The 26,374-nt window shown below is 47.0% G+C and overlaps 1 protein-coding gene across 1 annotated transcript in view; it reads left to right on the forward strand.

The window, feature by feature from the left end:
- Window positions 1-26,374, forward strand: part of DNAH10 (dynein axonemal heavy chain 10) — a 137,770-nt gene that overhangs the window by 48,148 nt on the left and 63,248 nt on the right. The window contains exons 22-37 of the mRNA XM_023647299.2: window positions 553-669; window positions 753-855; window positions 1,872-2,050; window positions 5,626-5,837; window positions 8,266-8,419; window positions 9,428-9,661; window positions 11,391-11,513; window positions 13,483-13,716; window positions 15,767-15,990; window positions 19,306-19,575; window positions 19,724-19,907; window positions 21,646-21,780; window positions 22,414-22,566; window positions 23,279-23,467; window positions 24,757-24,903; window positions 25,443-25,634. Of these exons, the coding sequence (XP_023503067.2) occupies window positions 553-669; window positions 753-855; window positions 1,872-2,050; window positions 5,626-5,837; window positions 8,266-8,419; window positions 9,428-9,661; window positions 11,391-11,513; window positions 13,483-13,716; window positions 15,767-15,990; window positions 19,306-19,575; window positions 19,724-19,907; window positions 21,646-21,780; window positions 22,414-22,566; window positions 23,279-23,467; window positions 24,757-24,903; window positions 25,443-25,634 (2,850 nt within the window). The remainder of the gene's footprint in view (window positions 1-552; window positions 670-752; window positions 856-1,871; window positions 2,051-5,625; window positions 5,838-8,265; window positions 8,420-9,427; window positions 9,662-11,390; window positions 11,514-13,482; window positions 13,717-15,766; window positions 15,991-19,305; window positions 19,576-19,723; window positions 19,908-21,645; window positions 21,781-22,413; window positions 22,567-23,278; window positions 23,468-24,756; window positions 24,904-25,442; window positions 25,635-26,374) is intronic.

Genomic DNA, 26,374 nt, shown 5'->3' on the forward strand with positions numbered 1-26,374 from the left:
TTTTTACTGCTGACAGACAGCACAGCTGGGTGCATTACAAGCCAAGATAACCTGATTTGAATCAGAGATTAAGTCGATTTAAAGCTGAGTTTTAGTTGATGAAGGACTTATCTCTCTATGTTATCTATGGCCCTGTCCATCTATCTATATTATCTATTTATTTTTAAAAATGACTTTGTCCTGATTTTATTTTAATTACAAAAGTAGAATTTTTTATGATTCAACCAGCTTTTTTCTGGGTTCAAATGACTTAGTCTGCAATTACCAGAAGCAGAAGTCACTGGGGAGTAGCTTTTTTTTTTTTTTTGGTGAGGAAGATTGGCCCTGAGCTAACATCTGTGCCAGTCTTCCTCTATTTTGTATGTGGGTCACTGCCACAGCATGGCTGACGAGTGGTGTAGGTCTGTGCCAGGGATCCCAATCCCTGAACCTGGGCGGCTGAAGTGGAGTGTGCCAAACCTAACTACTATGCCACCCTGGGCAGCAGCTGTGACCAGAAATTTTAGTTCTAAATTGCTGATCATTTATTGTTTGTTTTGTTTTTTTCATTAGCCTCCCGATGCAGAGAAAGAACTGGTTGACAAGATTGAGAGCATGTGGTTAAATCTGTTTAATGATTCAGTGAATGTGGAACATGCTCTTGGGGGCATAAAGAAAACTTTCACGGAGGTACTTTCTTAATTTTTACTTTCTGAGTAAAGATATTGAAAAATGTCCATGGGGCTAAATTAATGCAACCCTGCTTTCCTCAGATTACTCGAGGAGAAATACTAAACTACAGACAGCAGGTCGAGGATTTTGCGAAACGTTTTTATCGTGAAGGGCCTGGTTCTGTTGGTGAAGATCTTGATAAAGGTAAGAATATCCGTGTTGGTTTGACTGAGGTATTTGGGTATGTTTTGCTTAAGAATTTTACAGGAAAGGGGAGGGAGTGATGGTTCTTAACCTTGCCTGCACACTGGGTTCACCCAAGGAAACTTGAAAAACCACTGACGCCTGGGGCCCAGGTCCTAACAGTCTGATTCCCTTGTTCTGGAGGGTTGTCTGGTCATCAAGATTTTTTTTTCTTTAATTAATTTATTTTTATTTTCTGAGGAAGTTAGCCCTGAGCTAACATCTGCCACCAATCCTCTTCTTTTTGCTGAGGAAGACTGGCCCTGAGCTAACATCCGTGCCCATCTTCCTCTACTTTATACGTGGGACGCCTGCCACAGCATGGCTTGCCAAGTGGTGCCATGTCCGCACCCGGGATCTGAACCAGAGAACCCCGGGCCTGCCAAAGGGGAACGTACGCACTTAACTGCCGTGCCACCGGGCTGGCTCCCTGGACGTCCAGATTTTTAAAAGCTCCCATGGGGATTCTTTTTTCTTTTTTTAAAGATTTTATTTTTTCCTTTTTCTCCCCAAAGTCCCCCAGTACACAGTTGTATATTGTTTGTTTTGGGTCCTTCTAGTTGTGGCATGTGGGACGCTACCTCAGCGTGGTTTGATGAGCGGCACTATGTCCGCGCCCAGGATTCGAACCAACGAAACACTGGGCCGCCTGCAGCGGAGCACGTGAACTTAACCACTCGGCCACGGGGCCGGCCCCTCCCGTGGGGATTCTAATGTGCAGCCCAGGTGGAGACCACTTAGAGGGAGAATACTAAGGAGACAGAATTTTCTAACTGGAGGAGCTTGAAGCTGTAGCTGTCCCTCTGGTTTCAGTTAGAATGACAACGAGATAAAATCTGGTAATTCTAAATTTGTCTTCCCGGATGGCTGCTGTGGATGAAATGATAGTTTATGTACATTGTTCATGATTTCCTAGTCAGTTTTGTATGCCTTAAAATGTATGTATTCATTAATCTATTTATTTACTTATTTACTAGGGCTCGAACTTTTAGGCGTTTTCGAAAGGGAGCTAACGAGGCATGAAAAGAACCGCCAGGAGCTGGCCAATGCTGAGAAGCTTTTTGATCTTCCCATTACAATGTACCCAGAGCTGCTCAAAGTGCAGAAGGAGATGAGCGGGCTCAAGACCATTTACGAGCTCTACGAAGGACTCAAGGTGAGCCTCCCGCTGACACACTCAGTCTCCCCGGGGGGGAAGGCAGGAGTCGATTAGGCCCAGCGGACTTGATGCCACCGTTACAAAGGGCCTGGGGCAGGGGCAGGAGCCGGCCTGGTGGTGCAGCGGTTAAGTGCTCACGTTCCGCTTCTTGGCTTCCCGGGATTCCCCGGTTCGGATCCTGGGTGCGGACATGGCACCACTTGTCAAGCCATGCTGTGGCAGGCGTCCCACATATAAAGCAGAGGAAGATGGGCACAGATGTTAGCTCAGGGCCAGTCTTCCTCAGCAAAAAAAGCGGAGGATTGGCAGTAGTTAGCTCAGGGCTAATCTTCCTCAAAACAAAAACAAAAACAAAACACCCTCACAGACACATCCAGAGGAACCAAACATCTGGGCACCCCTTGGCCCAGGCAAGTTCACACGTACAATTAATCATCACGGTGACACTGGAACAAATCACGGTATCGCTATGATATGTGATAGAAATGAGGTGGACAGAGTGCTGTGGAGCCCAGAGGAGGAGGGAAGTGGCCCAGGGAGGGGGCGTTTGAGGAAGGCTCTGAATCAGGAGCGGATTTCTTCCTGGCGCAGTCATTGGATTTAGGGCCCACCCTCCTCCAGCACGTCCTTGTCTTAATTAATTACATCTGCAAAGACCTTTTCTCCAAATTAGGTCACATTCCGAGGTTCTGAGCAGACACGCATTTTGGGGGGACACTATCTAAGCCTGGTACACCCGGGAGTGTGGTCCATAGAGGAGAGGAACAAGGACCGAGCCTGGGTCCAACATCAAATCCCATGAGAAGAAGACCCCCAAAAGGACAGGAGCACGAGGAGTGGCGCAGGCGGCAGGAAGCTGATGTCTGAGAAGCCGAGCGAGAAAGCGTTTCGAGGGGGTGGGACTGTCAACGGCATCAAACGCTGCTGGTGGATCAAGCAAGAGGAGTGAGGAATGACCACAGAATTTCACATCCCGGAGGCCACTGTGACCTCCAAAAGAAAAGTCTTGATGGGGCGGTGGCTGTGGGAGCTGGACTTGAGTGCGTCCAAGCTGTTTACCCAAGAGGAGAGAGAGCGTAGGTCCTTACAGAGGCTTCTGCAGGGATCTTCACACAGCTTGCTATGTAGCAGCCCCCGACTGAAAACAACCCTCGGGTCCGTCAACAGGTGAACGGGTACTTCAATCGTGCCTCATCCGTCCCATGGAATACTGTCAGTAATAAAGGACTGAACTGTCGGGACCCCCACACAACATGGCTGAATCTCAGAATCACGCTGAGTGAAAGAAGCCAGATACAAGAGAGTGCATGCTGTATGATTCCATTTACAGAAAATTCTAGAACATGCAAGAGAATTTATAGTGGCAGAAAGCAGATCAGTGGTTGCCTGAGGGTGCAAGGGGGTGATAAGAGAGAGGCAAGAGGAGAGCTATGAAGGTGATGGATAAGTTCATTCTCTCGATTGCGGTGACAGTGTTATGGGTGTACACATATGTCAAAACTTACCAAATTGTACACTTTAAACATGTCCAGCTTATTGCACACGAGTTAATCCTCAATAAAGTTTAGGAAAAAACAGAGAATGGGATGAGAGGAGCTAGAAACCCCAGCTATAGACAACTTTTCCAATGAGTCTTGTTAGAAAGAGAAGCAGAGACTAGAGGAGTGGGGGGTGTGGGGTCAGGGTGACTTTTTTAAAGATGGGAGAAATCACAACGTGAGTTTGGAGACTGGTGGGATGACCCAGGAAGGAGGACGCACTGGTGATAGGAGACAGAAGGGAGACTTGCCCGAGTGATCTCTGGTATCCTTGAGTAGGTGGGAGGGCTGGGATCAAGATGTGGCCTCAACCAGGAGGCAGGTAGGGCTATCTGTCGTCGTACGGGGAAGGCAGAGCGTATGCGTGGAGATGCTTCGAGCAGAAGTTGAACGTCCTGTTCTCATTGCTTCACTTCCCCAGGGACGTGCACAGCAAGATCAGCAGAGAGGACGACGGGTGGAGGGGTGGCTGGTGGAGGATAGCGGGGCGGGGGTGAAGTGGTGGCCTAGAAGAATGGAGGAGCGATTGGGCCAAGGACACGTGGGGGGGTCCCATGACTCCTGGATTTAGACTGAGGCTGTGAGCAAGGCTGAGTGTTTTCAGCAATCACAGTTGGCTGCCCAGGCGTAGGTGTTGAGCACTGATGAAGGTCAATGTTTAACTAGAGGTTAACCATAGTTATGGTTTTACAAGTGTATTCAACGAAAGAGTGGAGGGGAAAGGCGTGGAGGGTGGGGGAGAGGCAGGCATCGCAGTGGTTGACCGGCTGTGTGTGTAGATGCAGAAACTCCAAGAAGTACTTTGATTTCTTAATGATTTCTTTGTAATTCACCTCTCATTAAATTTTTGCAAAAATGAGGTTGTGAATCATGGAAGTCATCTAGAAATAAGCCAAAAACCGAGCTTTTAGTATCTTTTCAGAAAATGAAGAAAGGAAGAGAAATGAAAAAATGTAAATATGTTATAACGTCGTTTACACCTTGAGTTAAAAAAATTACCGTAATGAAACATACCGTATAATGAAATATACCATACGTATATTTCCTCAATTAATACAATTTCCTGTCAAATACGTTTCATGACTTGAAGCAACTCTGTCAAACCTAGATGTTACAAGTTAAAAATGCAAACTAATCAAGACGTTAAATTGTATGCAAGACAGTACTTTATACATTAAACCTCAGGGAAATAGAACACAAAAAGCCTCTTTTTATGATAATCAAGTAAGATGATCTCAGTTGTCCGTATTTGTAAACTTAGCTTCTTTTATCAGAAAAGAGAAGCATGTATGACAGCTCCCGAGCGGAGTTGTACGTACTAAGACCCAAGTGACTCCCTGGTTTAAAAAGTAAGTCAGACAGAGCAAGACACGTATCGTATGATTTCACTTATATGTGGACTCTAAAAAACAAAACAGAAACAGACTCAGATGCAGGAAACAAACCAGAGGCCACCAGAGGAGGGAGGGGTTGGGGGCGGGTGACAGGTGAAGGGCAATGAGGGGTACAGACTGCTGGTCCTGAAGGGAGCGACTCGTGGGGACTCAGACGGCATGGGGACTATGGTCAATCACACTTTAATGACTTTGTAGGTGACAGAAGGTAACGTCTTAGCCTGGTGATCATTTCATAACGTCTATAGATAGTGAATCGCTATGACGTACGCCCGAAACGAGTGGGATACTGTATGTCAATTGTACTTCAATAAAAACAACCACAAAAAGTGCCTGCTTCTGATTTCATACTTCTCACTTTCCTCTTAACGAAAAGGAGATGTATTTTTGGATTTCACCCATCCTCAGAGACAGCATTATGTTGGCGAGGGCTTAAAAAAGTTGGAATTCTTTTGTCTGTGTTTCAGAGCCTTTGATCAATCCTTCCTTTGTGAATCTGAGGCTGCTGTGGGCAGGTGGGTGGTACTATTTTACAAGAAGTGAGCGTGACTGGGCCGTTAGGAACATGCTTTCCCGGTCGAGCGACCTTCGAGTTTCTGAAGGGGTCTCGTTGATGGGACTATTTCTTGCCCATTTCCAGGCTGCAAAAGAAGAATGGTCTCAGACTCTCTGGATCAACCTGAATGTCCAGTTTCTCCAGGAAGGAATTGAAGGTTTTCTCAAGGCTCTCAGAAAGCTGCCGCGGCAGGTCCGGAACCTATCGGTGGCCTACTATTTGGAAGCAAAAATGAAGGCCTTCAAAGACTCCATCCCTTTGCTCCTTGACTTGAAGCACGACGCAATGAGAGACAGGTGCGTTCTGTCCTCTGCTGGCCGAGGGAGAGTGTGGGAGGAGCTTTTAGTCCAAATCGTCTTGCTTAGATCTGATGATGGGGAACAGGGCTTCAAGAGCGATGCACGGCTAGAAGTATGCAGGGGATATTTCTATAATATTGTTTCTGTAAAGTTATCAACCATGAGGATTCTCCTATTTTTTTTAAAAAAACAAACCCTGTTGGCTGTAAAGTGGCATTTGCAGTTGCTTCATTTGAAGGTTTTAAAAAAATAGCAAGGGGTCTAGATTGGCGCCATTTAGCAGAAATATGTGACCCACATATGTAATTTAAGATTTTCTAGCAGCTGCAGTGAAAAAGTAAAAGAAAGAGGGTGAAAATAATTTTGATAATATGTTTTAATTAACCCAATGTATACAGAACATTATTTCAACATGTAATTGATGTAAAAGATTAATCACAAGGTACTTTACATTCTCCTTAAAAAAATACATTGCAATCTGGTGTGTATTTTACACTTAGAGAGTATTTCAGTTTGGACTGGCCGCATTTCAGATGGTCACACAGGACTCGCGGCCGCCATATTGGACAGAGCAGGTCTCGCTAGTTTTCTAATGGGACAGCCGACCAGTCCTGAGGGTGCCAGGGAGTAGGTCCACCCTCATTGCTCTGTGATCATTTGGATGTGGCTCCACAGGGACAGGAATTAGTAGGAGCTCTGTGAGTGACATCCTCCCTGATGTCTTCCTCTCCTCTTCCATCATATTTCTCCAAGTGTGGACAGAGAGTCATGTAGTGGCGCCAAATGCCTTCATTCTACATAGTGAGAAAGTCATTCCCCTCCCACTTCCCTTCCGTCCTTCTGGTTACATCCTCGAGAAGGTGTCCCTTCAGTGCTCATGTGTCTTTGACACCTCTCTACACCTGTAAATCTCCCTTCCACCCAGTGTGGCAGCCCTGAGCCCAGGGGACGTGAATTCCAAGCCCGTCTTTGTCACCGTTCTACTGAGACCCTGGGACGCTCACTTTTACCTGTAGTAAACATTCTTCAGTGTTCTCACCTAGACAGAAAGTAAACTAGGCAGAAGGAAGCATTTTCTAGCTAAAGTTCCCTGTTTTATGATCCCATAACCCAATGTTTCCCAAACTCAGGTCATTTCCCACCATTTTTGTCATATCCCAGTATGGCCTATACTGTCATTACTCTGTGTATTTGTTCCTATCAGCTTGTTTCTTTTTTACTTAAATGAATGTATTCTAAAAAGAAACTTACGTTAGCGCCGTAAATGAAAAACCAAAAGCTTTTGCCGTAAATAGAAAGTAATTATTTTTTAAAAATTTAGCTCAACACTGTTGCCTGTCGCTGAGCTGAGGCCTACCCCGAAGCACAGTGGGTGACAGTGCAGAGGTGTCGGAGGCCCTGCAGCCCCGAGCCGAGACTGGCTGTTTGACGTAATTAGAAAGAGTGGAAGGATGCTGAAAGGGGTCCCTTTCTCCCTGGTGACCCAGTGTATCTCATGCTGTGTCACCTGTGGACCCTCTGACCCCCGCCAGGGTTGTAAAACCCCTCCTTCATATCAGCTCCTGGGCTGGGCCTGGGATCAAGAGAGAATAAAACAGGAGGTTCGCCTTTCTCACCATCTTGTGTGTGTGTGTGTGTTTACAACAAAAATCAGCGATTCTATGCTTGCTGCTTATATGCTGGCTACCTGGCATTCTGCTGCTCTGGCACCGGGTTTAGCATTCATTCCATATAAATGGAACTGTAAAAATGGGCAAACCCACAGGCAAAATGTGAACCTTAAAAGGAGGCCAAATGGGGTCAAGAGCAGAGCTGCCTAGCCGTGTGTCTGTCCAGATCCTCCTGTCCCCACGAGACCCCTCCCTACCTCCCCGTCGCTCTGCAGGTTTTTCTGTGGTACTCGATACACTTTGTACTTATTTAATTTACAGATTGATTTTATCGTTTTCTCACGGTCTCCCTGGGTAGGTGGCAGTGTTCCTGAGGGCGGGGGTCTTGCCTTTCTGTCACCATGTCCCCCCCCCCCCCCCCCCCCCCCCCGCAGCTAGCCCACTGCCTGGCTCAGAGTTAGTGTTGATAAGTATTTATCAAGCACACGAGTGCTCGTAATTTATACCAGGCTCGCAGACGGGCTGAGCGCTCGGCAGAGGTTGGCGTCACTGGTCTAGGCACACGACAGAAGCAGTTTCTGCCGGTGGTCCTGAAGACTAGCCATCCGGGAGAATGTCTTGCTAGATGTTGTTTCCTGGGTTTAATTCTGGCAGCAGTGGGGTTTTGGAAACTTTGGAAGTATAATTCCCACGATGTCCTCCTATTTCAGAATTCCGTTACAAGAAGTGTTTGAGGTGGGATTTGTCCTGTGGTTTGTGGGAATAATTAGATCCATCACTGAGTCAAGGAAGCGCTAACGTGGATGCTCTTGCAGGCACTGGAAGGACCTTATGGAAAAGACAGGCGTATTTTTTGAAATGACCGAAACGTTCACCTTGGAAAACATGTTTGCTATGGAACTTCACAAACATACGGACGTTCTCAGTGAGATTCTGACGGCAGCCATCAAGGAGATCGCCATCGAGAAGGTAAGACTGTTTTTAGTTGTAAAACAGTCTAGAGAAAAAAAGAATCATTTTTTTAATTCAAAGAGAATTGTTTGCTCTAGTACCTGTTGTGTTTGAGTAGTAAAGAATTATTTGTTCTAGAAATAGAATTTCTGCCTGGGTTAAATCTTTTATTGTTCTTAATTATAGTTTCACTTTCAATTTATTTATTAAAGAAATAAGGGATGTTCATGCTAGAAAACCAAGAAAATAAACAAATCACTTAATTCCACCACCTGAAGATAATATTAACATTTTAGTATATATCCTTTAATACTTAAAAAATGCATATACACATGTACACAAATGTACACACACTACACATATATTCACACATACACAAAACATGCACACACACATACACACATGTATATGCCCTTACACATAGATGCACACAGGTGTACACAAGACACACATCATACATACATGTATACACATACATACACACAGACATATGCATACATATGCACATAATACACATGTACATACATATACACATACACATAAATGTTGATATGGGTGTGTTTTTGAAAATGTAATCATAAACAGTCACATTACTTTGTAATTTGAGTTTCTGGCCTGCGGTAGAGGAAGCACGGGCCAGAGCTCACCAGTGTGCGGATGGAGGCAGACCGTGGAACTTACACCCCGTTCTGTGGCTCAGTTGCTGAGTGAACTTGGCGAGCTGCCTCCCCGCTCCGAGGTCCCAGTCCCCACCTCTGTGAAGTGTGGGTACCAATTTTCCCAGCCTCCCTAGGGTGCTTTGGGGGCTGAGGGAGATCACGTCTGGAAGGTGCTCGCTGGCCCACAGCTATGGCCTGGTGCGTGATGGCTAGCCTCACCACGGCAGCATCTCTGCTTCCTTGGGAAACCAGCCCAGACTCCGGGTTGAGGAGCTGGTCGGAAGCAAGCCCAGAAAGTTGCTGTTGGGTTGAGGTTCTGCTTTTTCAATTTATGGGCCTGAAGCATTCTTTCTATACTCCCGACCAGGCTGTGAAGGAAATCCTGGACACGTGGGAAAATATGAAATTTAACGTGGTCAAGTATTACAAGGGCACCCAGGAGCGGGGCTACATCTTGGGGGCCGTTGACGAAATTATCCAGTGCCTGGACGACAACACCGTCAACCTGCAGAGCATCTCGGGAAGCAGATTTGTGGGACCTTTTCTGCAAACAGTTCACAAATGGGAGAAAACACTTTCTCTAATAGGGGAAGTCATTGAGGTGAGAGAAAAGACGATTGATGGCTAAGAGCCAATGCACAGTAGGAAAGAACCTTTACATGAGAATATTTTGTGCTAATGATCCTCTTTCATACTTTTTCTGTCTTGATTTATTTTGTGGGGATGGGTGCATAATTAGAGGAATCTATCTGAGTTTTTATTTCAATGAATGCATTTTTAAGTTCCAAGATTCCTAAGTGGTTCTTTTTTATATGTCCCTATTCTTATTTGAGATTGTCCTGTTCTTGTTGAAACGATGCTTTCACCTCCTGTATCACACTGAAGAGTTTAAACTTATTTAAATTCCTTTTCAGATTTCCCTATACTTTTTCTTTTCTCGGGTCAGAATTTTCCTCTTTTTTTTTGACTGTCTTTCTTGGTAGTGGGTTTTTCTCCATGTGGTTTCCATTTTTTTTTTTAGTTCATCTGACATAACATTTTTTTACCCGTGCCTGCTTCACTTTGTCCTGTGTTTCTGCAGTTTCTCCCATCTGGCCTGTCACATTGGGCTGCCCCAGACAAGGCCTTATACTGGGTGGTTTGGGCTTTCTTCTTTTGTGGGAATTTCTAGTCTGGACCTCTGGGAGCAACCCAGGCTCATTTCACCATTTTTGTGCGGCTGCCTTTTTTCCTCCCTGGACCACAGGCAGGTGCCTTGTTCCAGGGCCCACCCCGAGCTTTGGGTGGGATGGTACCAGGCCTGGCTCACTGGCTAGCGTGTGGTCCAGGCCCTCACTGCCCATCGCACATGGACTCCCTTTGATTGCTTTTTTGTTTGTTTTTTGTCTATTAATTTTTATTAGTGGAAGTTGCTGGTAGGATATAGTACCACATTTTTTTCTTTTAGTTAAATTTTTTTAATTAAAGTGAAATTTATAAAATTAACTATTTTAAAGTGCACAATTTAGTGGCGTTTCGTACATCTGCAATGTTGCACAACCACCGCCTCTATCTAGTTCCAGGACATTTTCATCATCTCAGAAGAAAATCCCATAGCCATTACAAGCAGTCACTTTCTACTCCCACCTCCTCCAGCCTCTGGCAGCCACCAGTCTGCTTTTTGTCTCTATGAATTCACCTATTTTGGCTGGTTCATATAAATGGAATCATGCAATATGTGGTCTTTTGTGTCTGGCTTCTTTCACTCAGCACGATGTCTTCAAGCTCCATTCACACAGTAGCAGGTGTTGGTGCTTCATCCCTTTTTATGGCTGAATCATATTCCGTTGTGTGGATGGACCACATTTTGTGTATCCGTTCCTCTGTGGATGGGGATTTGGGTTGTTTCCACCTTTTGGCTGTTGTCAGCAGTGCTGCTATGAGCTCGTGTACAACTGTGTTTTGAGTCCCTATTCTCTGTTCTTTGGGTCTACGCCTAAGAGTGGAATTGTGGGTCACGAAGCGTCTGGCTCAAGTTTTGCGTGGGCTTCTGCACCAGCTGTCCTTGGCTCCTCTGGGTCACAGGGCTGCAACCCCTGCTCACGACTAGAAGCTCCCCCCTGTCCTGGGCTGGTGTGGAGAGCTTCCTCTTGCTTTTGAGCGTGGCTGTGTGTTGGATGGTACTTAGCTATGCCTTCTCCATGGTCCTGTATATTTGGAAAGGAGCGTACGCGCTCACTCTCCCGTCTTGCCGGAAGGTCCTCTGGCCGGAGTGGATGTGAATCCGTCCCGTGTGAGGGTGGGGTTTTGCCATTTGCACCCATGCTGACATTAACGTTGTGCATTTACAGATTTGGATGTTGGTTCAGAGAAAATGGATGTATCTTGAGAGCATTTTTATCAGTGGAGATATCCGATCACAACTTCCAGACGAGGCGAAGAAGTTTGACAACATCGATAGAGTATTTAAAAGGGCAAGTGACTGGCTTCCATTTTGGTCATAAAAAACGACAGTGACTTGAGATACTTCTACTTACGTATTTGCATGTAGAATTTCGTCTATTAGTAGCTTCTGAGTTTTTCTATCATTGTACATGACCTTAATCTGTTCAGTAAAAGTTTGTTTGATTTTAAGCCACTGGTATATGGAACTGAAACTTTTTTTTTGTGAGGAAGATTGGCCCTGAGCTAACATCTGTGCCAGTCTTCCGCTACTTTATGTGGGACGCTGCCACAGTGTGGCTTGACGAGCTGTGCTCGGTCGACTCCCAGGATGCAAACCTAAGTGGAGCACGCGAACTTAACCACTACGCCACCGGGGCCGGCCCCCACTGAAACATTTTTATATCTATTTTTTATTGTAAAAGTAATACTTATAAAGCTTGGAAAATATAGAAAAGGAGAAAAAAATGTATCTTCCGTAGTTCCATCACCATGACGTGACCACTTTAATATGTCATACATTTCTTTTATCTTTTTTCTATGTATTTGGGTTTAAAAATGCAATTATAATGATATCTTGTATACATTTATTTTATAACTTTCTCTTAATATTATGAGAAACGTATTTTATATTACGAAACCATCTTAGAAAACATTTTACACTTGATCTTAGCCAAAAGACCAAGAAGCGATGAGAGAAAATATTTTAATGCCTTTGTATAAGGTTCCAGGGCGTAGCTCGACGTTTGTTTAGTTAATTGTTGTCTAGCAACTGGCCATCTTGTTTGAAGCAGAATTCTTTGCTTCTATAGATAATAAATAAATAAAACTAAATAATAAATAATATAAATAATAATACAAATAAATAAATAAAGTAATATAAATAATAAATAATAAATAAATAAAGTAGGTTTGTGCCTTAATGCTTTTTCCATATAAGATGGATATCTTACGATAGATAGTTAGAAATTAGATCGCCCGTGAAAGGCTGTGCCCACTTTAAAGTCCTTCCCAGAAAGGGCCGTGGCGGTGGTCGTGGCTGCAATGAGTGTGGCGAGGTGGGCCCAGCCCGCCTGCCTTCCCAGCCGGGCGACTTTGCTTCTGGCCGTGCTGCTGTGCTCTTCCGTTCCAGGCGGCCACTTCACGTTTTGGTCTCCTTTGTCCATTAGAGTTTATCATTTTTTCTTAGCCATTTGCATAAGCTTTGTTTTTAAAACTTATAAAAAATTACACAACAGATACCTGTTCATTATAGAAAGACTTAGAAATCATAAGAAAGCCAAAAAAGAAAAGAAAAAATACCCACAGTCCCGTACCCAAGATAATCATTTTAACAGTTTAGCTTATATCTTTCTAGAATTTGTTAATTCTTGTGTAAACATATGAATAAATATATAAACAAGTATTCTACAAAAATAGGATCATAGTACCAACATGGTCATTTTTTATAATTTACCATCTTTGACGTGTATTTCAATAAATGTGTAAACATCTAAATGATCACTTACAGCAAATGAGTGACCTAATTCCCTATTTTGGACCATCAGGCTATTTTCTTATCTTTTCTTCTTGTTTTGCGACTGGAAAGAGCGCGGCAGCGAGTATTCTGGCGTGCACTCGTTGCTCCGAGTGGACCCGCTGCTTCACTGGCTCGGCGGCTGTGCTCGAGGCCCCGGGCTGCACAGGGCCTGCGGCGGGCACGCGGGCGCGCCAGTGAGCAAGAGATAAAAATCCCCACCCCAGGCGGCTGAGCCTCTAGCGGGAAGACAAAAAAGAAAAAATGAACATTGGAAATCAGTAGATTGTATAGTACGTTAGAAGGCGCTAAGGAGACGCTTATTAAACGCGTAACGGCCTCTGTCAAACTGGCCTCCTGAGAGGCTGTGTCCCGGGTGTCGGTCGGCTCTGCTCTCTGTGGTCCCCGGCCCTGGCAGTGCCCGCCAGGGACGAGAGCATCACTCTGCTCCCTGGCTTGACAGCTGTCCTCTCCCCCTCGTCCAGATCATGGCCGAGACCTTGAAGGACCCCGTGATCAAGAGATGCTGCGAGGCCCCGAACCGCCTCAGTGACTTCCAGAGCATCAGCGAGGGCCTGGAGAGGTGCCAGAAGAGCCTGAACGACTACCTGGACTCCAAGAGGAACGCCTTCCCCAGGTTCTTCTTCATCTCGGACGACGAGCTGCTCAGCATCCTGGGGAACAGCGACCCGCTCTGCGTGCAGGAGCACATGATCAAGGTCGGCCCGGCCTCCCAGGGGCGGGGGGTGGGGCGGCTGTGTCGACTCTGTAGCTGCGGGTTGTCCTGTCTTCGTTCTCTTCACAATTCAGTTCAACCCAGAGTTTTAAGACTGTGAAATGCTGCTGGGGTGTTTCTTTGAAGCATAAGCCGGACGAAATCCACCGTAGTCTGAAGTTACACCAAGACTCAGCTGCTATTTGTTGCTCTTTTTCCACAGTCCCCAGACATTTTTTGGAGAAACTAAAAAAATACAGAAATACACAAAGACTAATATAATAAGAGAGGCAATACAGGATGGTGTAGCACAGGGACTCTGGAGCTGGATTACCTGGGTTAAAATCCTGGCTCTACACGGATTTGCTGTGTGGCCTTTGGCAAGTTACTTAACCTCTCTGAGCATTGGTTTCCTTATCTGTAAATGGAGATAACTCCGATAATTACCTGATTCAGTGGAGTTGTTATCAAGATTAAATGAGTTAATATTCGTAAAGTACTTAGAACAGTGCCTCCCTTAGGATGTTGACTCAATATCCTTATCCGCAACCCAGAATTGACACTTGTCACCATTTCGTCATAGCTACTCTGTCTCTTTTTTTTTGTAAAATAAAGCTGTAGAGATAAAGTTGACATGCTTTGTCCCCTCTCCCCATTCATGGTTCTTCCTCCACTTTCGAGAGGCAGCTGCTATCCTCAGTTTGTGGTGATTCCTCCCAGGCCACGTTTTCGTACTTTCATATACGTGTACGTGTGTCTGCGAACAACGTCGAATGGCGGGAAACACGGCAGACAAAACAGGCCCTCGGGGTCGAGAACCGGAACAGGCCGGAAATGAGCCTTGGTCCGCTAATCCAGGCTCTGTACTTAGTATCAGCCCAGAGCAGGGCTTTGCAGCCTTGGTGTGGACATCTTGGGCCAGATCATTCTGTGCTGTGTGTGTGAGTGTGTGTGCACGGGTGTGTGCGCGCGTGCGTGTGTGTGTGTGTGTGCGCGTGTGTCGGGGCTGGGGCTGGGGCTGTCCTGTGTGTTGCAGGCTGTTCAGCCGCATCCCTGGCCTCTGTCGACTGGACACCAGCAGTGTCCCTCTCCAGTCGTGACAACCAAAAATGTCTCCAGACCTTGTCCGATGTCCTGTGGGGGCACAATGATCGTGATTGAGAACTAGGTTGTAGAGTAATTCCTTTATTCCACATAAACAAAGCACTGAGGGTCAAGCGCGTGCCTCCGTACTTTCCCTTGAATTCATGCTGATTTCCTTCTTAAAGTAAGAGTCACAGTTTTGATGGCATGTTTTCCTTTCTCAAAGAGGAGGCTTCTGTTCTGTTTCCACTTTTAGAAACAAATATTTTACTGTTTTAGAAAATGCATTGTTAGAAATACTTCATTTACTGGGAGCCCCTTTTGCAAACCCCCCATTTTATTCTTTCAAGCCTGTTGCCGTCTCCTCCTCCTCTCTGACTGGCAGGTGCCTTGACTTCTGTATTGGGCCCTAAAGGACTCGTTTCCTTGAATATTATTCTGGTTAATAACAATTATGATGGGCAAGAAGTGGCACGTTTACTGTGCCAGCATTTCACACGTGTTGTTTGATTTGATCCTTCCAACCTCATCTTGTAAGTGTCATAAGAGTGTTTATTTCAAGCTGAGAGAGGGGAAGCGACTTGCCCAAAGTCACCCGATTGGATGTGGACACAAGTCTCTAATTCCTCCACTGGGGCATTTAATCAGCAGCTGTCCTGCCTCCCCGGTGTTCTGCTGGTCCACACGTCCAGACAGCTCTCCATACCAGCATATACTCTAGAATCTCAAATGTGGGGAGGTAGTCTGTCTTCCTTTTCCTTCTTTCTTTTTGAATCCACCACAGAACTTCGCACAATGCAAGATAAACGAAAGTACCCAACGTGTGTTTGTGGAATGAACCCTCGGGTGAAGGGGCGTGTCTGTTGCATGCATCCTGGCAGCTCTGATGCGGCATGGAGCACTGCAGGCTGTTCTTTGATTCCAGAGCCGACGGCAAGTGTTACAGGGGGCCTTCTCCTGCTGTATTGCAGATGTACGACAACATAGCATTGCTGAGGTTCAGTGACGGGGACAGCGGAGAAAAACTGGTGCTGGCCATGATTTCAGCTGAGGGAGAAGTCATGGAGTTCCGGAAGACCATACGGGCCGAGGGGCGCGTGGAGGACTGGATGACTGCGGTTTTGAATGAAATGCGAAGGACTAACCGGCTGATTACCAAAGAGGCTATTTTTAGATACTGTGAAGACAGGAGCAGGTGAGGTCGTCAACGTGAACATGCGTTCCTTTGTCATATGAATGGTCATAATGGATTCATTTTAAGGGTTTGGAGTAGATCGACAGACATTCCAAATGAGGTTTCCTTTTCTTGCAGGAGCTAAATTAACTGATAGATATCTGTCCTTTAAGCATCACCTAGTATAGCATTTCTCAAAGTGTGGTTCCTGGATGGGCAGCATCAGGGCCCCTGGGAGCATGTTAGAAATGCAGATTCCTGGGCCTCACCCCAAACCTGCCCCATCAGGGGGTGGGGCCCAAGAATCTGTGTTTTCACAAGATTCCAGGGGCTTCTGAGCGCGCTTGAGCGTAGGACCCCAATGACCCAACAGAAACCAGATGTGGGAAGGATGGATTCTGTGTACAGGTTAATGAGTAAAGTTGTTTCTACAATATTTAATGGATTTCAATCACTCTTTGATTTTTGTGGCCTGAGAAGCTTCCAGGCCCAGAGCTGAACCATGCCTGGTGCTAGTTGCCAAGAGGGCTGGCTTGCATGTGCGGTGGAACTCCAGGTGCGTAAAGCATCCTTGCATCACTCGTTCTGTTAGGTTTAGGTGGTATTCCCGGGAAAGTTGCAGTATATTTGGCGGGGCCTTTATGCGCACATAAAATCATTATAAGAACATTATAATCCTTATAAGAACACCGTCCTCTTGATTTTGTGCACTTCCTTTTTGTTTTTGTAAGCTGAAGACGTCTGTTTAAATAATTAGAAAATAGCATAATATTTGTATGATTATGATCCTTCTATTTCTTAGATACTGTAAAAATTAGCTTCCATCTTTATGTAATCAGGTAATGTAGATATATATTCAGTGGTGTGCTGGTAAACTGGCTTTCTGAAAAAAAACAAGCTTTGATTTGTGTAGTTTTTATGGTGGAAGTTCTCCCACGATGGTTGACTTCAAAGCCAAATGGAATAGTGGTAAGAGTTTTAACACTCACTTGCAGAATTCCTGAACATTTGGCAGTGAGCTCTTGTGCGCTGGCAGGAGGCGGCCCCGGCACACTACCGGCTCATTCATTTAGCTGATATTTACTGGACTCTGCTCTGGGTTAGTCACCGTGCCAGATGCTCTTTCAAAACTGAACCAGACAGAAACCATTGCCTTCCAGTCGTGTTAGCCGAATATTTTAAAGTCTCTTTAATGCTCCCAAATCGTATGAATTTTATACCTGAATTAGTTAGGTTTTTTTTTGCATCATAACTACTGCTTTGCCAGGGCGTTGCTACGGGTCACAGCGGCTGGTTGGTGGGAGACAGAGTCAGAGAATGTGACCTGATTAATTGAGAAGTGTCCGCGACACCCCTTCCTCACCAACATGTCGCTGTACCTTAGCGTGGGAGCTCATTGCTCCTGACGAAGGAGGTGAGCAGTTGAAATGAGCATAGGGATTAATTCGAGCTGACGTTTCAGCGTCACCGAGAAGACGGGCCCGGAAAGCGCCCCGTGTCCTGGGATTTGCTGAATACCGTCGTGTTCATCTGAGCTCTGCCCCGGGCCCCTTTGTTTTCTCTGGTCCCGTTGCGTCCTTCTCTCCTGATCTCTGACTTCCTGGGTTTGTTGTCTTTTTCAAGGCCCGTCTCCGTTAATCACTTTAGCACCGTCCTCGGGCCCTTCATCCCTTCTGTTACGTCTCTCTTGATGTGTAGGGGTCATAACTCTAAATACTATTTAGGTCTTAGATGCACCGCACAATTTGAAAATGACATGGTAGAGCCTAATACTTCTTCTTGTTGTTTTGACTATTCTTTGAGATTTCTTTTGCATTAATTGTAAGTCGTCAAGGTAATGACTCGTAATTCACAGTCGCTTTTCCTGGATTGGAACTCACAGCTCTAGGTCCATTTTTTTTTTAGATCATTTAGAAAAAAGTTTGCTCTAAATGCCTTTCAAGGCACCGACCAGCTTTGGAAATTAGTGCCTCTGTGGAGGAAATCCAAGCGGCTGATGGACTTATGGAAAGAGGGGAGAATTCTCTGGTCATTAGGGGTGTGCACATCCAGGCAGAACGAGATGTTGGTTTTTTACCTTTCAGATTGGCAAACAATCAGAATAGTGAAGTTTGTAGTGCTGGAGAAGGTGTGGGGCGGAGGGCAGCGCCGTGCCCTGCTGGTGGGGTATGGATGGCTGCAATCTTTTAAAGTAACTTCATCGTTGCTACTAAAATAAAGAAACTACCCAAAAAAGTGCACGGTACTTCGGCCTGGCTGTTCTGCGTTTGGGGTTCTGTTCTGGAATGCCAGAAGCAGCTCTGACTCGTCAGGATAGGTGTTGAGCGGCGTTTCTCAGCCCCAGCACGGTTGACACTTGGGGCCGGATGGTTCTTTGCTGTGGGAGGCTCCTGTGCCTTGTACGGTGTTGAGCATCATCCCTGGGCTCCACCACCTGCTAGATGCCAGTAACTCCCCTTCCCCTGGTTGTGGCAACCGAAAATGTCTCCAGGCCTCGCCACATGCCGTAGAGCGATGTTTAACGCAGCGTTATTTGTACTGGGAAAAGAACTAGAGGCAACTCGAATGGTCGTCAGCAAGGTGATGTCCCAGGAAACTGCGGTACCTTTGTGCTCAGAAGTACGCAGCTTTTCCAAAGGCTGGCTTGGACCCGCCTCCGTTGCCTGTGAGGCGTGCCCGGTAGAATTATTAGATGAGAAGAGCCGGGTGAGAGTACTTGATTGCATGAGGCCGTCTGTGGAGAAGCACGGCCCCTTCTCCCGTACGTGCATCTCGAACTCTGAGCAGGTTTGTATGAGCCAGTGACGGTCAGGAAGCTGTAACAAGGAAACCTGGGCTTGTGGTCAGAGATTATTGGAATTTTAAAAAATTTAAAAATTCGTACAATACATCCATAATATTAAATAATTTTGGAAACCTATAAAGACATATATATGTATATATTTTGTTTTTGTTGAGGAAGATTCACCATGAGCTAACGTCTGTGCCAATCCTCCTCTATTTTGTATGTGGGCCGCCTCCATAGCATGGCCACCAAGTGGTGCAGGTCCACGCCCGGGAACCGAACTCGCGGAACTTAACCACTGGGCCATGGGGTCGGCCCCTGTATAAAGACATGTTTTCAAAGTGATTTGGCAGCTTTCTAAACAGTCATGTGCCCGTCACTTTTTTGGTGCATGGGCCCCCTGGCCTGGTATTTTGCTATCTAGCCAGAGGAGTTAACTGTCATTTGCCTACCTAAAGCCCCCACTTTGCCCTCTCTGTTCACAGTCAGAGAGGTAGTCTTAACGGGCAGCAGTCCCCGGGGCGATCTCGCAGGGCGTGCTTCTCCTTCAGGGTCGACTGGATGCTCCTGTACCAGGGCATGGTGGTGCTGGCCGCCAGCCAGGTGTGGTGGACCTGGGAGGTGGAGGACGTCTTCCGCCAAGTGCAGCGAGGGGAGAAGCAGGCCATGAAGAACTACGGCAAGAAGATGCACCAGCAGATTGACGAGCTGGTCACACGGATCACCATGCCCCTGAGCAGAAACGACAGAAAGAAGTACAACACGGTTCTCATCATCGACGTGCACGCCAGGGACATAGTCGACTCTTTCATCAGGGGCAGGTAAGGCCCTCCCAGGGCGCCGGCCTCTCCAAACGTGGGCTTTGTCCTCCTCAGGCCTCTCTCCCCGTTTCCCCTCCTCCTTGGTGTCCACCGTTGCTCCCGCCACGTCTCTCTCCCTCCCCACTCCGCTCCCCCGTCTCACCTGCAGCATTCTCGAGGCCCGGGAGTTTGAGTGGGAGAGTCAGCTGCGGTTTTACTGGGGCCGAGAACCGGACGAACTGACCATCCGCCAGTGCACGGGGACCTTCGGCTACGGCTACGAGTACATGGGTTTGAACGGGAGGCTGGTCATCACGCCCCTGACGGACCGGATCTACCTGACTCTCACTCAGGTGATTGGCGACCGGGCTCCTGTGGGTAGCGTTTGCCCGTGGTTATGTGTGTCCCTCTAAGCAGGACTACGGCAATGGCGAGAGTGTCCTGGGTTGACCGTGTCCTCCCCAAAATTCACGTCCACTCGGAATCTCCGACTGTGATCTTGTTTAGAAATGGGGTCTCTGCAGATTTAATTAGTTAAGGATTGGGAAGAGAACATCCTGGATTGGGGCCCTAGATCCAATGGCTGGTGTCCTTGCAAGAAGAGGAGAGGACACAGAGCTACAGGAAAGGTGGTGTGAAGACAGAGGCAGGGAGTGGAGTGGTGCGGCCACGAGCCAAGGAGCGCTTGGAGCCCCCAGAAGCAAAGAAACATCCATCCTAGAGTCTTTGGGGGGAGCCCGGCCCTGCCCACACCTTGATTTCAGACTTCCAGCCTCCAGAGCTGTGCAGAGAATACACTCCCGTTGTTTTGTGCCACCCATTTGTGGTAATTTGTTAGGAAACCCCAGCAAACTAATGCTGATAGTAAGGGATATTAATGTTTAAAAACCTACAGAGGGGGCTGGCCCGGTGGCACAGCAGTTAAGTTCGCACATTCTGCTTCGGCGGCCTGGGGTTTGCAGGTTCGGATCCCGGGTGCGGACATGGCACCTCTTGGCACGCAATGCTGTGGTAGGCATCCCACGTGCAAAGTAGAGGAAGATGGGCATGGATGCCAGCTCAGGGCCAGTCTTCCTCAGGGAAAAGAGAATTGGTAGTAGTTAGCTCAGGGCTAATCTTCCAAAAAAAAAAAAAAAAAAACAGCAACAAACCTATAGAGGAGTTTCAATTTGGAACATGACCTAATTGCCCCCTTTTGGGATTGGTCTGCTGCCCGTTTAGGCGGCCCCTAAAACCATCCCAGGTTCAGTAATTTGCTAAAGGACTCACAGAACTCAGTAAGGCCATTGTAGTCATGCTTATGGTTTGTTACAACGAAAGGATGCAGAGAAGTCAGCCATGGGAGAAGGTACAGGACGGGGTCCAGGAGGGACCAGGCGCGAAGCCTCAGTTTCCTCTCCCACAGCTGCTGTGATGGCAGCATTGTTTCTTGCGGCAGCTACGTGTGGCAGCGTGCATGAAGTACTGCCACCCAGAGAGGCTCACCTGAGCCTCGGTGTTCAGGGTTTTGAGCAGGGACTGGTCCTCTAGACATGAGTGACCGCCTGAGTGGCTGACCTTAGTCTCCAGCCCCTCCAGAAGTCGAGCTGATACCACGTGGCCCAAGACCCCCACCAGAAATCACATTGTCAGGCCATCTTGGGTGGCCCGAGGTCCCCAGATAAACAAGGACACTCTTCTCAGGCAGGATGTTCCCAGGGCTTAGAGGTCAGCTCCTAGGATCTGCAGACAAAGGGCCAGACCTTGCCGTGGTCAAGATGACTCCTTTGCCCTGCAGATGTGCATGTGTCCATGAGCCTCAGCTCTGGGAACTTCTGGGGCCTCGTCCTCAGGTGGGCACAGATTCCAGCATGTCGCTTAACCCTTGGTACACTGGTCCCTATATGATGGCAGGTGATGGGGAGACATCAGTAGAGGTCAATGGAAAAACAGAGAAATGTTAAAAATAGTGACTGTCAGAAAAGATGAGTATGAACCTATCCGTTGTCAGATGCATATTCCACATCTATTGTCACAGTGCTAAGCTGGGAAATGACACCTGTTTCCTTACGTGAATCAGACAACATATGTTTTGCATTTGGCTTATGACAGGCACTTTCCATGTATCTGGGTGGGGCTCCTGCTGGTCCAGCGGGTACTGGCAAAACCGAGACCACCAAGGACCTGGCCAAAGCCTTGGGCTTGCTCTGTGTGGTGACCAACTGCGGTGAAGGCATGGATTACAAAGTAAGGCCCCAGCGTCACTTCTGGTACTGTCTTATTGGGCAGAGAGCTGAGAGTGGGACATAGCATTTCACCTCATCCACTTCCATGAAATGCCATGGTGACACCTGGAAGAAGGTAGTAGGAAACTCTCCTCCATCTCAGTCTCAGAGCTTATGCGTGTCTGCTGTGTTAGCAGCATGTAGAGTATGAGTCCCACACTTAAATGCCCACCAGAGTCAGGTAGATAATGTAAATGCTTAAAGCAGCAGGCAGGCAATAGAGAGTGGTGGGGACTGTGGCCAACTGGAGAGCAATGCTCTGTCTGACGGGGGAGCCACTGTTGAACTTTGGTTAATTGCTGCCACTTGGGAAAGTGGACCCAGTGTTGCTCAATTTTCCATATTTCAAGAGAAGCCAGAAATCTGGAGTTTTACATTCAAAGACTTGATTTGTAAAATCCTGTGGGTGGGAGCTGACCCATCAGAGTCCTTGAAAGTCTTGCCAGAAAGATTCATTACTGTGGTGACTTGCCGACCGCTTCTCTGCCAATCTGACCATCGTGGTTTGCCTTAATCTAGAAAATGTGTCCCTAAATGTGTCGCTTGCAGTTTGAAAGATGACAATCGCCCTTGTCTGACACTGCTTTCCTTCTAGGCTGTTGGGAAGATCCTCTCCGGCCTGGCCCAGTGCGGGGCCTGGGGCTGCTTTGATGAGTTTAATCGGATCGACGCCTCTGTGCTCTCCGTTATCTCCTCTCAGATTCAGACGATCCGGAACGCGCTGATCCATCAGCTGACCACGTTCCAGGTGAGGGTAAGGGTGGAGCTGCCCGGAGCACGTCCCCAGGATGGAGACTTGGCTGTGTTACTTTGAAACGTCAGATGGCGGGCAGTTGTCTTCCCAGACCAGGAATCCTATAGATGAGGACTTGCCGGACTTTTGTTTTCAAGTTGAGATGGTTGAGTTTCCCAAAATTATGAGCATCTTTGATGATTAAGGACTGTAATATTCTCAGAACTTCAATCTCATTCCAGACATAGAACTAGTAACCGTAGATGGGGGGGGGCAGTGTTCTCGAATAAGTCATGTGCAGGGCCCCCTTTAAACGAAAACAAAGATTCTTGATGATTTCCCAAGTTTGAGAAAAAAATGACTTGAAAGAATAACATTCCATTCTATCAACATGTCTTTCAATAGAAATCCTCACCTGAACAAGAAATTTGGCCTTCACACCTGGTAAACTGAGGGCATGATAAGGAGCAGGATCTTTAAGGTTGTTATCAAAATGAAAGAGTGAATTTTACAAAGCTTGTGAGAATTCCGCAGCCTCTCCCCGTCCAGGATACATTGGCAGACTCGAGTCTGAGAAGCCCACGCTGGGTTACGGCAGGGTGTTTTCTTGAAAACACACCCATGAAACAAATAAAATAAATAGCCACGTGGCTCGCCCAAGCCTCCTTTCCCCTGTGGTGGGCTGGCCGGCAGCAGAACCCCTCCCTTCTTTCCTGTCGTCCTCTAGTTTGAAGGGCAGGAGATCTCTCTGGACTCGAGGATGGGCATCTTCATCACCATGAACCCCGGCTACGCGGGCCGCACGGAGCTGCCCGAGTCGGTGAAGGCGCTCTTCAGGCCGGTGGTGGTGATTGTGCCCGACCTGCAGCAGATCTGCGAGATCATGCTCTTCTCCGAGGGCTTCCTCTGGGCCAAGGTGAGGCCTCGCCGGTGCCGAGCTAGGATGCCCCCCGACTCCACCCTGGGTCTGCTCTCAGACTCGGGCTTTGGGAAGTTTTCGTTCTGTGTGGCTTAACATTTTTTTTTTTTTTTTTTTTGGCTTTGTCTCTCTCCTCCATCTCTTTTTAAAACTGTAACTGTTGTTTTGGAATAATTAAACTCACAGAAGTGGTAATAACAGTACAGGGAGTTCCGTGTACCCCTCACCCAGCTTCCCCCAGGAATAACGTCTTACACGCCCACTGCAGGTTGTCAAACCAGGACACGGACGTGGGCTCGACGCTGTGAACTCACGTGCTGACTAGATGTGGATTCCGCCAGGTTTTACTCTCTCTCTCTCTCTCTCTCTGGGGTGTGTGTATAGTTCTGTGACTTTTTATCACGTGTGTAGAGTGACCAGCGCCACAATCAAGACACAGAACTGTCCACCACCACAGACAAACTCCCTCGTGTACCCCATAATAGTCACACCCTGCCCCCAACACTGACTCCTGGCAACCGCCGCTGATCCTCTGTCACTAAAATCGGTCTCTTCAAGAGTGTTCTATCATGGAACCACTCAGTATGGCATTCTTTGAGATGGGCTTCCCTCACTTAGCCTCATAACCTTGACAATATGTGGCTTAAAAATATATATATATTTCCTTTATTATCTTTTAAAATATATGTAATCTAATATGCACATACATTTATTCCAGAAGGTTCTGGAAAAAGTACAAAATAGCGTATCCTTTTAACATAAAGGGCTGTTAGGCTGCTTTTCTGTAATTCTTTCTAAAGGCTTTTACTGCCTCTTACGTTGTCCGGATTTCGAGGTAGAGTCGTCAGATCTCTGGTTCTCAGTTTTCACGAGCAGCATCCCCGTGCCGTGCTCAGGAGCAGCAGGCTGGAGTCCTTGAGGTAGACAGGTGACTGACTCGTCCTCAGAAACGGTTCCAGGAGAAGCGTTAATAACACATTGAGGTCAAAATACACAGGAAGCATATTTTTGGAATGTGATTGCTATGATTTGGACGGGTTCTATTCTTTCAATTGAAGCGGTTAAGATTTTCCTCAGCTTTCAAAGACAGTCATCAAATTTTGGTAGGGCTGGTGTTCTTTTAAAGTAGCTCCTAATTGGTCGTAGTCCGAAACGAAGGACCCATCCTGGGGTTTCCGTTAGAGGCAAGACTTGCTTGTTTGTAGAGCAGCTTGTTTGGATAATGATGTTCTGTTGCTTTCAGGTCATTTCCTTTATTTCTTTTTCATTATCTTTTATCACCAAAGACTCTGGCCAAGAAGATGACTGTCCTGTACAAGCTGGCCCGGGAACAGCTCTCTAAGCAGCATCATTACGATTTTGGACTCAGAGCCTTGAAATCAGTGTTGGTGATGGCCGGCGAGCTGAAGAGAGGCTCCTCCGAACTGAGAGAGGTGGGGCGTGCCCTGGCGTTCTCCACGTGGTCCTCGGTCCGCGTGTGTGTGATAGAAGCTGGATGGAGAGGACGGCGTACCGTCCTCACTAGGAAGGTTTAGTCTAGCTGTCAGTTTGGTCTCTTGCCCATTATGCAGTTTTCTTCTAATTTAACTTATTACTGTAAGGTCAAGTTCAGTGTCTTCACAGCACCACGGTTTGTGACGCTTCATTGATAATGATCAATCCATAGTTGCAAAATGTTGGGGTGAGGAGGTGGGGATGGACACACTTCTCGAGAAAGCGTGAACGTCAGTTTTTTTTCCTCTTTGCAATAAGAGCCAGAGGAGCCATGGCTTTTCTGATACCCGGGCCTGGCTCCAGAGCAGAGTTGAGTCAACGCCGCTCAGGGGGCGGCCGGCTCACGGGCTTCTCCAGAGACTGTACTCGCCGTGTTTTATGTTTTGTATCTTACATAAAATTTTGTAAGAGGATTTCTAGACGAGCCCCGGGTCTTTGGGAAATATCTTTGAAGACGTCTGTGTTTCGCTCCGTCCAGGACGTGGTGCTGATGAGGGCCCTTCGAGACATGAATCTGCCCAAGTTTGTGTTTGAGGACGTCCCTCTTTTCCTCGGTTTGATTTCCGATCTGTTTCCTGGACTGGACTGCCCGCGCGTTCGCTACCCCGATTTCAACGACGCCGTGGAACAGGTGCTGGAGGAGAGCGGCTACGTCGTCTTACCTGTCCAGGTAAAATGGTGCTGAAATGAGAGGTCACCGACTTCTTCCAAGTCCTCTCCATTGTTTTTTTCCTTCTTTTATTTTCAGTTTTTAAAAAAAGGGGCCGGCCCGGTGGCGCAGTGGTTAAGTGCGCACATTCTGCTTCTCCAAGGCCCGGGGTTCCCCGGTTTGGATCCCGGGTGCGGACATGGCACTGCTTATCAAGCCATGCTGTGGTAGGCATCCCACATATAAAGTAGAGGAAGATGGGCACGGATGTTAGCTCAGGGCCAGTCTTCCTCAGCAAAAAGAGGAGGATTGGCAGTAGTTAGCTCAGGGCTAATCTTCCTCCAAAAAAAAAAATTCTGGTAAAATACATATAACATTTACCATCTTAACCATTTCCCCCCCATTTTAATTTATTTATTTATTATTTCTTGCTGAGGAAGATTCACCCTGAGCTAACATGTGTTGCCAGTCTTCCTCTTTTTTTCTTTTTTTTTGCTTGAGGAAGATTAGCTCTGAGCTAACATCGGTGCCAATCTTTCTCCACTTTGTACGTGGGTCACTGCCACAGCATGACTGACGAGTGGTGTAGGACTGTGCCCGGGATCCGAACCCATGAACCTGGGCTGCCGAAGCAGAAGGTGCGAACTTAACCACCAGGCCATGCGGCCAGCCCCCTCATTTTTTTTTATTGTGGTAAAGTACACTAACATAAAATTTACCATTATAACCATTTTTAGTCCAGTTCAGTAGTTTTAAGTATA

Source organism: Equus caballus, chromosome 8, assembly GCF_041296265.1.
Source record: "Equus caballus isolate H_3958 breed thoroughbred chromosome 8, TB-T2T, whole genome shotgun sequence".
NCBI lineage: Eukaryota > Metazoa > Chordata > Mammalia > Perissodactyla > Equidae > Equus > Equus caballus.